The sequence below is a fragment of the Cyprinus carpio genome, chromosome B8 (assembly GCF_018340385.1).
Source record: "Cyprinus carpio isolate SPL01 chromosome B8, ASM1834038v1, whole genome shotgun sequence".
Lineage (NCBI taxonomy): Eukaryota > Metazoa > Chordata > Actinopteri > Cypriniformes > Cyprinidae > Cyprinus > Cyprinus carpio.
Window position 1 is genome coordinate 7,107,046 of NC_056604.1, and position 12,074 is coordinate 7,119,119.

Here is a 12,074-nt window from a genome sequence, read left to right on the forward strand (position 1 = left end):
GCTCAGAGTGGCACTTAACAATAATGCAATCGCATATTCTATGGATGGCAAATTGTTGTGCAGGTCCGTTATGATGCAACAATGGCTTGGATTGGCGTCAGAGTGCTGCAGTTAAAAAAAGCAATCGCAACATTTTCTTTGGTTGGCGTGCAGTTAAAAAAAGCAATAGCATTTGATCGATAATGACAGATGAGTGACAAAGCGTCGGATGGTGCGCTTTTGTTTGTGAGGTCATCTGATTCTAAGGGTGATTTATGGCGAGTATCAGAGCCATTCGTGCTCAAGTTAATGAGGGCAATCATAGCGCTCAGCACTCCCGTGATTAAATGAGGGGAAGCAGGCCACGTCTCTATTGTTCTTCTCTATCGCTGATGTTTTTCGCAGTTGGACATTTGATGGGTTTAGAGTAAGGCCTAGAACGTCCTGTTCTGTTTCTTTCAGCAACACTCACAACTAAGCAAATGCTTCGGTTCAGAAAAAAACTCTTCAAAATAACTGTCACTGTCAGTCGGCTTTTTTATACTAAGACCTCATAATCCGAAAGAATTTAGAATGTAACATGGGAACTCAAAGTAGCACAATGATTGTTGAGTGTTTTATCTTGACAATGTACAAATCGTCATGTCACTCTCTCGTTCGGTTGTCACCAAACTGCATCTGTGAGAGTCTATAATTAAACAATCTTCCTAGAAATAACAAATGCAGCCAGGCAACACATTTACTTTCATAGTCAACATGAAAAGCCCTTTGCACCACATTTTAATTATGGAATTTGATACATTTCTGAGTGATGATGACTTCTGGAAATTATAACGTTTTAATGGCACTTTAAAAAATACTAAATAAATATAAATTATAAGAATAAAGTCAGAATTACAACTTTAGTCAATACATGAATAATATAGTAGAAATATGAGGTTACAGTTTTAATATTTTGAGAATAAAGTTAATATTTTGATTAATCGTTGTTCCTTTAGCTTCTATGTGAGAAATGGATGTGGATGATTTAGTTAAATCTACTTTAGGATAGGATTTAGCAATAAATAACTCAACAAATACTTTAGGATAGGATGAAGCAAAAAATAATATAAATGGCAACCAGTGGTCCACTTTAATCTCATATTGCTATGAATTTATTCTCCTATTGATATGACTTGTTCTGCTATTTTATACTTAATTCTCAAAATACTAGGAACTTAATCTCACAATGCTACTATTTAAATCTCAAAATATTATGACTTTATTCTCACTAATTCTCAATAATGTGAATAACTGATGAATCCTGTACAACAAGAGCAGGAATGTGCATTAGGAGAGAAAATAGGGTGAACTCTGATTTCATGTTGACTTTAAAGTGGCATAAAAGCATGCAATGTAATCATCTTACCTTGGCCTTGCCTGTGCTTTGTAAGATATGGACAAGTGCACAAGCCATCTCCTCCTTGTTCTTCACACTTAGTGCTGGCTCCAGCAATGAGCACATTAGCATGTAATTGTTAGTAATATACTCTGCGAACTCCTTGTACAGCTCCATGGGGAGGATGCTCATGCTCTGATATCGGGATTTCATTCGGACCATGGGTCCTGGACTCTTTCCTTTATTGGGATTCGGTGTGCTCACGGAATACCATTTTTCCACAAACTGCCGGCCGGTGACTGCCGCTATAGGGATACTGACCAGACCTACGTAGTTATTTTTGTCCTTCTTCTTCTTTTTGTCCGTTTCTTTGTAAAGATGCACGGTGATGCTCTTAACTGAGGGCAGGTTGTTGAACTCAAAGTGTTCGCCCCAGAAAACATTGTCCGTTTTGAGTTTGCAGGTAGTCCGTGCGTATAACGTGTCATCCAGACAAAGTTCACAGAAGTATTTTTTCTTTGCCGGCAAATCCTTGGCTTCGATAATCCAACATTTCAGCATGTTTTCCACTCGACGGGTGTTATCCTGCGGAATATAAAAAACGAAAACACTGCGTTTTACAGTGACCTCTGTAAACTGCAGAAAGGAATTAGATAACCTCCTGTGTACTTTAACAAGTTAAGCCGTGTTAATGCAGAGAAGTCGATCAGAAACGGTCAATCAATATGTGAGACGGGATATATGAAAAAGTAACATGCTGACTGGCTTAAACCTCATCTCGTCTAGAATTATCCAGGATTCAGATGAATCATCCAGTTTACCTTGTTGGGATGCACAGCACGTCTCAAATTCTCCATCCATTTGTCTCTCTCGGCAGCCGACCGACATGAGAAGCATTTGCTTCCTGTTGAAGTAGTTACCTGCAATTACAGATTACAATTATCAAATTTGTGGATAAGTGCATTAACGGAGCTTGAAAGGACTGAAATGCAGATCGGGAGATGGTGGATGTGAGCAGAGAGATCCACTGAACGCTACAGTACTCAATCAATGAACTGTTTCCCAGGAGTGGAGAGCAATTACATTTGGAGGAAGAACAAAACTCTCAAATAGCCCTATCAGACAGAGCACACTTACATCTAACGTATTTGCAGGATCACATGTGATATCAGAGAGTTGAGATACATGCATAGGCCTTTTACAAATGTTCTTTTCATATCCAAAATTTACCCTGAAAAGACCATCTGCTCAGAGCAACACAATCCAGGTGACATCAAAAGTACTGGACCACATTTGAATACAGAGGGGTGAATTCACTAAACAGTTGCGAGACTTTTGCATGCTGTGTTTCAGAACAAAAACAGCTCTAATTTGAAAACCGATCCAGATTAAGCAGGCATTATCTGCACTGATATAGCGCTGCTTATTCTTTGTATTTAAATTATACTTAAAATAAATATTTAAAATAACTAATTAGAAAAATTTATATTAAGAAAAAAATAAGTAATTACAATTAAATTAGAATGTAAATATATATTTTAAATTATTTATTGTGAAATATAATAAAATAAAATAAATTTAAATTATGTTATAGATTATATTTAAACTGAAATAAATATTTTAAATAAGTAAAGTAACAAATATTAAACAAAAATAAATAATTGTAAAATATTTAAATATCTGAAATATAGATATTTTAAATAAGTATATTGCAAAATATTTGCAAATATTGCAAATATTTAAAATAAGCAATTGTAAACATTTACAATGTAATGGCAAAACATTCTTTTTAAGCTCAACAACATCACATTTTATGTAAATCAGGCTTATTTTAAAAAGTCAGTTTATCCTTCCACTTCAGAAATTGAGTGTACCCTACTAAATGCAATTCAATTCCCATATAATTCTTAATGTTATAATTCTAGTTTACATACATTACATAAATGATGGAATAAATAGAGCAAACAGAGCATAATCCATAATGGACCTCTGGCTGACCCCTGCAGAACTTCTACTAACTGTGAGTGTCTCATTCTTTCCAGCTGGCGTCTGCTGCAGTGTAACAGTCATCGACTCCTTGTGAATTGGTTCCTCTTAGAACTCACCTCACAGAACACAGAGAATTAGAGGAGATACTCAGACAGAGGGGACAGGCTCTTTTGCACCCTCTGGGCAAGAAATGCAAAGAGACAGGAAGACCCTTCTGGTATTAAGATCTGCATACAGATATCTGATTTAAGTATCATACTACCTAACTTAGATTAATTCAAAAACCCTTTTCTAAAATCATTGTTTTAAATACAAAAACATTCCTCTGTAAGCAATTTTAATGTAGAGTAGTTAACTAAATGTAATCTAAAACAGCAGCATGACTGTAGTTTAACAACTTCAAATTATGCTTAGCTTGCTGCTTGGCAAGCTAAAGTTGCAAAGTAGCATTCCAGCACTGCTTTTTTATGGTATTTTTGTGCTTTTTGGAGTTTAACAGCCACAAAGCAGCATGAATGTCCTTTAAAATCCCTTATTTTGTGTTCAACAGAAGTAAGAAAGGTTTAGAAGTACAGTACACTATAAATAAAATAATATGTATATATATATATAAATTCGTTTTTTTTTTTGGTTAATTTTTTTTTTTTTGAGGAAATTTTTGTGGATGTGTGTTATCAGTTTTTTTTGTCTGCACCCTCTGACCTTGTAATTATATAAGCATCTGTTTTAAGTGAGCCTTCTCTGCAGCACACATGAAAATCATCCAGTAACATGACCCGTGGCCCCTCAATGACTTAACTGCGCAACGGCTAGATAGCGCTGCTATTTTCTGCAAACTATTTGATCTTGGCTAATGGTCTTAATGAAGTTTTAATGGGCCTTTGCTGCGTGCTATTTTGAGACTTGTCGGACATTAAAAGTCCTTTTGGCAATTAATTCAGAGCTGTGACTTCAACAGGGCACTGAGGTCAGTCGACTCACCTCAAAGCAGAAATCCTGTCCCAGGATGCTGCTGTGCACAGGTTTGATGAGGACTTCCTCCTCCATACTGAGATCTAGAGCTTCTACTGCACTGCTGGGGCTGAGCAACGACTCGTGAGACCGCGATTCCTTCAGCCTCTGCATCAGATGGGATCTACTGGAGTGAAACAGGAAGAGAGGAACACATGCATCAGAGTCAAACAGGCATTTGTAGTTGATTAGAAGTGAGATGCGATGCGGACCGGAACTATCGGAATACGCTGGCGTGCTGCTGTGAGCACAGCACGAGCTGCTGATTTCTCACTGCCTGACTAGTCAGCAGTTCTGCTGCAATGCATACAAAAGCTGAAGCTTCCAGGCACCGTCATGACATATCTGACGAAGATCAGAGGGGCAGCGGCCTGGGAAATGATGAGGCCATGAGGCATTTCCACAAAGTTGCAATGAGGCATCAAAAAGCAGCTTTGCCTGATTGGAAGTGAGGTGTGTCTTACACAGAAAGTGGTAAATAAAGTTTGCCCTCCAGGTGGATGACCTTTACTCGGATGGGACTGTTTGAATGAAGCCACCGAGGGCATGTTGAGATGACCAGTTCTGTCACAAAAATGAAAAGGAAGTAACACTCATACACACACACACAAAGTAAAAGGTGAGAAGAAGTGTTTACAGGAAGTGTGACTTGTCTTCTCCATGTTCCTTTAGGAAAGAAAATGTTGCTAATTTCTTAATTGCTCCTCCTAGACAATGATGTGATTAGGAAAGAGCAAATGGAGCAAATGAAGTGTGCTGTTAGAGTTTCCTGAGAGAAAATCTTCTCTGAAATTTTAGATATTTCAACAATGTCTAAAACTGTGCTCTTAATTGCTCAGGTATCAAAATGTGCAATCAAATGTTCATTTCAACATGAACTTCAATATACCACTTTAAAATATTAAAAAAATTAACTCATCTGAGCCCTATTTCAACATTAATTTTGTAGCTTACGATATTTCTACATTATTGTCTATATTTATTTCTCCTAAGAAATATTAGGAAACATCTAAGACAAAGGTATGAAACATAACTGAGGTATAAATATATGTGTGTATATATATATATTTATATATATATATATATATATACTTGGTATATAATAAAATCCAAAATAGAAAAAAAAATACTAAAAACTAAAATTATTCTGATGGATATTCATTCTGAGATTTACGACTGCACTTAACAATGTTATTAAATTATTCAAATGAGTGATAAATGATGGCCAAGATAATACAGATGTTAATTTTTTTTAAATTACATATGAATATTCATTGATATGATGCCACATAAATAAATAATACAGACTGATAACTGATATAGTATGAATATATTTTATTTTTACTACTGCTCTTTCCTGCATTCTTGAGAGGTGCAGGGCTTTATCTATTACTGCGACATGCTGTACATCACTGAAGTTATAGCATCCACAAATCTCATCCTTACAGTCCTGCAAATTACTATACAGTGCAACCCAGAAAGGAGAAAAAAAATGTGCAACCAAATTGATTTTCATATTCATTTCAGTCCTTAGATATTGAGTTGAGGTAACAGATGATGGAATTACACAGGCACCCTGCTGATAACAGAAATTGGCAGATCAAATTATGAGTTATGAAATTGTGTAACATAAAAACTCCCTTGGAAAGTCTCAAGAAAGTTACAGGCCCATTTTGCTATCCTGGTCCATGACAGTCAGAATAGGATTTAAAAGAAGACAAGAAATACCTATATTTTTCTGAAATTCCGCTAGTTTCATAAGAATTCACAGGGCATAAGTCAAAGGCTATAAAAACTCTTTTCAGTCAAATCCCACAGGACGATGACCATATTACCCTCCCGAGGTCCTGCATACCACAGTTCATCTGTTCATTTTTCCTGACATGTAATAGATCAAATCAAGCCAGTGCTTCTCAGGTCCTGACGAATGACACACTGCAGACTGCAGGCCGATAATAAAACTCATGTAACGTCTCTCTAGTGACTCTGCCAGTGGTGTCAGGGAGTCCACAGATGACCTGAGGTGAACATATGTTTGCTCCAAACATCGACCAAAATGACAAGGAAACTTGCTTTATGCATTTAGAGAATTACCGATAAGGGCAACAGGATTGGAAAAGACGTACTTCATAACAAAAAAATTACAAAGAAAAAACGAAAAAGACGGTTTATAATATTTTAATACTAACTTCTATGAATTACATAACTAATGTTAGTTACACATATCTATATTTCTATAATTATATATACAAGTATTAATGCATTTTTAATATATACATATACAGAGAGAGAGAGGCCTTTCGCCATTTTAATTTACAGATTCATGACTACAGCAGAGGAAATAATCAAGGAACGAATTGCTAAATGCTGCAAACCTTAAACTTGCATCATCTACATGAGCAGCACACTAATGTAGCGGTGGGAGATATGGCAAAAATACCATATCATTTTTTTTTTCAGGAAAATCACGATTCATGATTTTATCATTATTCTTTGTCATGTTGGTTTTACAATTTTTGAAAGTTATCTGATCAGTACAACCAAACTACGTTCTCTATTTTAAAAACAGAGTGAATGAAGAATGAATGAATGAATAATGTGGGTAACCAAACAGTTGCTTGGCCCGTTTTTTTTTTTTTTTTCCTACTATCAAAGTCAATTGGGACCAGCCACTCTTTGTTTACCCACATTCTTTAAAATATCTTCTTTTGTGTTCAGCACAAGAAAGTAATTAATACCGGTTTGGGACAACATGAGAGTGAGTAAATAATGGCAGATATTAATTTGGTGAACTATACCTTTAATGACAAGCTGCAGCAAGTTCAATACTATTACTCTGCTGTCCCTTTAAGACTTGCACTAATACACAGATACGCATCTGTTTTTCTCTCAACTGTTTACTTTCACTTTAGACATAACCAACTGTGTTTATATGCAAACCTTGTGTGTTTTTGACATTATTAGCGCAATCCAACACCAAAGATAGTGTATTCCAGCAATCAGGCACTGTTCGACAGGCTTTTTTTAGTGTGTGTGCACTTCAGGTGTACATGCTCTGAAAAAGCTCATGTCAGAACAGTACACAAATTATATATTCCACCGGCAAGGCTTTAAAGCACATGCAAATAATGAACTTTTGTGAATGTTGAAGTGCAGTGTCCCATGAGTGTAACTCTACCTCTGAGTTAACATTTCATGTGAATGTATGACACATTGTTCTTGTGATATTTGTTCTTTTTCTGTTTTTGTGGAAATTTTGATCTTGGAGAATTTTTAATTTTGATATAGATCGTCATTTATCTGTGCATGCACTTGTGTTAACTGCCAAGCCACATCTCTGAATAAAAAGGCAGAAATATTATCCAAATATTCTTTCTGGAAAAGAAGGCACTGAAAATCATCTATTAGTAGATAAAACACGGCATTCGAAGCATTAAATAATGCAAAGGTCAAGTAGACATCTGCATGGGCACAAACTTGTTCTGTTTGTGCATGCATGGGCTCCTCTGATCAGAGAAGGTTGGTGATGACTCATGGGAAATGTGAGCCCATGGAGCTGAGATTTACACAGGTCGAGTTTGGAAATAGAAACTTCTACAGTGTATTAAAAAACCTGTTTTCTTATCAGTTTAAAATGCAAAAGAGAAGTGTATAATGACAAAATCTCTTTGCATATTGGGTTTTTTGTACTTATTTTAAGAAAACAATGACATTTGCATACAGTACATACAAATTTAAACACGGAAATTCAGATTTTTTTTTTTTTAATAATAATAAAACAAAGAAACATGATGTAAAACAAATATATAATGCTTAACAGAACCTCACTTTTGGACCCTGTTGAAAGTGGAACTGTCTTTAGTAATGCTGTACTTAGTAAATTTTTATACTAAAATGCTTTATTAATCTTTCTAGTCACATCATGATCAAAAACCACAATAACTGCTTAGGTATTCAGACATCAAAGCTCCGTTATGGTTGGCTATCACAAAGAAACAAGAAAAAAAAAGGAAACCATTTTGGCACAGCATGAACTGAAACAACAAACTCCATTGCAGGTTACAGAAAAACAGTCAAACATCCAACTAATCTGTTAATCCCATCAAACCCAGTGTCAATAACAAGACTTTTCAATAGAACCGCAGCCATCAAGATGAGAAAAACAGGAAGAAGCAACATTTCCCAAACTTACTTTTTACTATTCTGATTCAGCATGGTCCCAGTGCAAAACAAAACAAGTCCAGAGGCTGCAAGAGAAGTGAGCCAGTGTAGCGATTATCCTTGATTTTCCTGCAAGATATCAGCTTGGAAACCGTGTTCACTGCACAGTGCTCTGCCTAAAACATTTAGAGCGAGGGAGTGCCTTAGTCTCCAACCACCCTAGGGAACAATCTGTTGCATCTTGAACACACCCAAATCCATTTTCAAGGATTTCTATTTAAAAATATGCTGCTCTTGCTATCAGAGCAAGGCTTTACAGACTGTTGCTGCAGTTCTTGTTGGGTTTACATGGAATGTTATTCTTTAAAAAGATGATTCTACAAAAAAAAAAATTGCATAATTAAAGGTTATAAAACTGTAAGCAACCAGCAGTTAAAAGTCTGTGTATCATTGCACTACAAAGCTTTAAAAAATAATGGTAACACTAAATAGCCAATTATTAAAAAAGCACTTCTACATTACGGCAAAGCAAAACGGTTTCTCTTTAAGTACGTCTTCATGAGCTAATAATAAGGGAGGAAGAATAGACAGCAGCAGATTGTGGACTCCGCAGACCTCGCATGCTGTAATTAAATTCATGTTGTGGAGTGCAGCCTGCCGTCTGGTCTAAGTTTGTGTCCTATATCTGTGGTTGACTGTGTACGGTGTACTCCGCCTCCAACGGTTCCCACACTCCTCGACAGGAAGCAGTCCTCCCTCGAGATCTCTGCTCCAAATAGGAAAGGACTGCCAAGGAAACCAGCAATACAAGCAAGGTTTTTAAAGAGAATGACAATGGCTCAGTGAACCTGGCATACGGTGCTGTTTAATGGAAATTCAAACTTGGCCTGTAGTGCAACTGGGAAATACATACAGAACAACTACAGCAATGTTTTACAAGGGTGTAGAGTACCTGAGTAGCTCTTCTGCATTTTTAAAAGAAATTAATTTTTATCGATGCATCCTTTAGCAAGGACAGTAAAGTGAAAGATATTGCTACAAAAAAGTTGTATTTTAAAAAAATGTTGTTCATTTGTACTTTCTATTTATCAAAGAATTAATGATAATTAGGGCTGTCAAATGATTAATCGCGATTAATCGCATCCAAAATAAAAGTTTTGTTTACATAATATATGTATGTGTACAGTGTATATTTATTATGTATATATAAATACACACACATAAAGTATATATTTAGAAAAATATTTACATCTATATACATTTATATATTTATATTCTTATATTTTATATTATATATAAATATATTTAATATATAAACATAACATATTCTTCTTAAATATATACATGCATGTGTTTGTATTTATATACACATAATAAATATACACAGTATATTACACATACACACATATATTATGTAAACAAAACTTTTATTTTGGATGCGATTAATCGTGATTAATCATTTGACAGCACTAATGATAATAAGAAATGTATCCTGAGCAGCAAATCAGCATATTAGAATGATTGCTGAAGAACCCTCCAGAAATCATTCTAATATGCCGATGAATGGCTGCTAAAAAATTCAGCTTGCTCATAGGAATACATTTTATTTTAAAATATATCAAAACAGAAAAAAGTTATTTTAAATTTTAATATTATTTCACAATATTACTATTTTTATTTTATTTTGATCAAATAAATGCAGCCGTGCAGGGTACTTCTTAAAAACATTAAAGTCTTACCAACCCTGAACTTTTAAATAGTAGTAATATACACGATATACATAGACTGTATACAGTATATACTGTAGGCTTAGATTATGAACAAGCTACATTTAAGAGAATTTCACAAGCCAAGATTTCAAAAGCTAAAAATGTATATTATTTATTTGCTTTTAAGCCATTTTTACTTACACTCAAATGTGTTTTCGGCTACATACTTGGAGTAAAAAAAAAATATGACAAAATGTCAAAACTATCCATTATTCCTTAAGGGCAATATGAATACACAAGATACATGCGAACTAGATCAGTCAGCTCATGTAACACATCTCACTAAACCTCTCATTTTATAATCAGAAAAACATTTGGGAGCTCAGTGAACAATGTAATTGTTCAGCATCCCATAATACCCTGGTACACAGCTTATTACTGCATTTCAACAGCTGTGTTTGAGTTCACAGATGAATAGTTAGATAATCTCAGCACTATCGATGGGGTCACTCCTAAAACCCACAAGAATCTTTTTAGAGAAGCTTATTTGGGTGATTCTTGGGGCATGGAAAGAAATACTTTTTTTTTTTTATGAGAAAGCAGGAGAAAAACAAAAGAAAAGTTATGTATGCATATTTTATGAAAATAAACATTTTCCTTCCATGGAAAATGGAACTCACATTTAAATGCACATTCTTAAATAAGTACTGGTGATGTTAAATAAGACAATAAAATGTTGATGTTTACCGTGCATTGACTAACAAGGTTATAATATGTCATAACATGGTTCAAAACAGACCATTTCAAAGAACTGACAGACAAATTACACATACTTTTTTTAGGTCAACATAAAGAGCTGTAAAAGCCCATTAAATGCATCTGCCAATGCTTGACATGTCAACTTATACCCAATTTTAACAGCCCACAACCAGCAAGGCTTTTAAACTGCCAGGAATTACTGAAGCTCTAAAATGGTTGTGTAGAGAGAGAAAGGCAGTTAAAATGGAACGATATTTCTGCGCTAACCTTGGCGAGTCTTAAACTGCTATGTGACAAGGTTTTTGAAATCATCATGAATTTTGAGGGCCCTTAAAAATCCTTCACACAACTAGTGATAATGGCTTAGATTGGCTTGGACAGAATGAGTCAGACGCAAACACTCACACAAATGCCAAACCTTGCTCCTAAACGAGTAATTAACAGATTCCTACAAATGAAAAAAATTTAAAACATGAATATTCATTTTGTCCTCAGCATAGTACATTCACACTGCACCTGCCTGGTGAAAAAAGCATTTTGAAAACATGTTTTTTTTAAGTAAACAATATAGTTATAATAAAAAATGTGACTTTAAAAAATATTGTTGTTCAATTTTATTATTATCTTCAAATTGTACAGGATATTGTACATGAAAATGTCAAATTGATCATTTTAATTAATGTTTTTTGGATTTTAAATGAGTGTCCATTAACAATCAATCATATTGTGCGTAGGAGAAAAAGAGACCAAAAAATGTCAAAAAACCAAATGAAAATCAAGCACACTACTAATACTTTTTTTAATATACTTTTGCAAGTATTGGTACCATGCAGGATTTTCTTTTGTTTATTTACTAAATGAGTGTCAAGCATTTAAACTGATTTCAACAAAATCATACTTGAGTATTTATTATTTACTCTACATGTCTCATTCGATTAAGATTTATATGTTATGTGTCCAGCAGCATATAGAATGAGAACACATAATAATGTAATTTAATTAATTTTGTTTGCCAATAAACATTTAATCACGGCAATAAAATAAAGCAAAGTACTCATAATTTATAATAAATACTACACATATTCATA

The 12,074-nt window shown here is 34.6% G+C and overlaps 1 protein-coding gene across 9 annotated transcripts in view; it reads right to left on the reverse strand.

The window, feature by feature from the left end:
- The window catches only part of dab2ipa (DAB2 interacting protein a), an 89,217-nt gene that overhangs the window by 21,870 nt on the left and 55,273 nt on the right, over window positions 1-12,074 (reverse strand). For 5 of the 9 annotated variants that reach the window (XM_042729426.1, XM_042729429.1, XM_042729430.1 and 2 more), the window contains 3 exons: window positions 4,328-4,484; window positions 2,179-2,277; window positions 1,388-1,942 (listed from right to left, as the gene is read on the reverse strand). In XM_042729426.1, the coding sequence (XP_042585360.1) occupies window positions 1,388-1,942; window positions 2,179-2,277; window positions 4,328-4,484 (811 nt within the window). Of the gene's footprint in view, window positions 1-1,387; window positions 1,943-2,178; window positions 2,278-4,327; window positions 4,485-8,549; window positions 9,536-12,074 lie in introns of those variants that run through there. The other 4 variants (XM_042729427.1, XM_042729434.1, XM_042729433.1 and 1 more) reach the window with 2 other exon arrangements.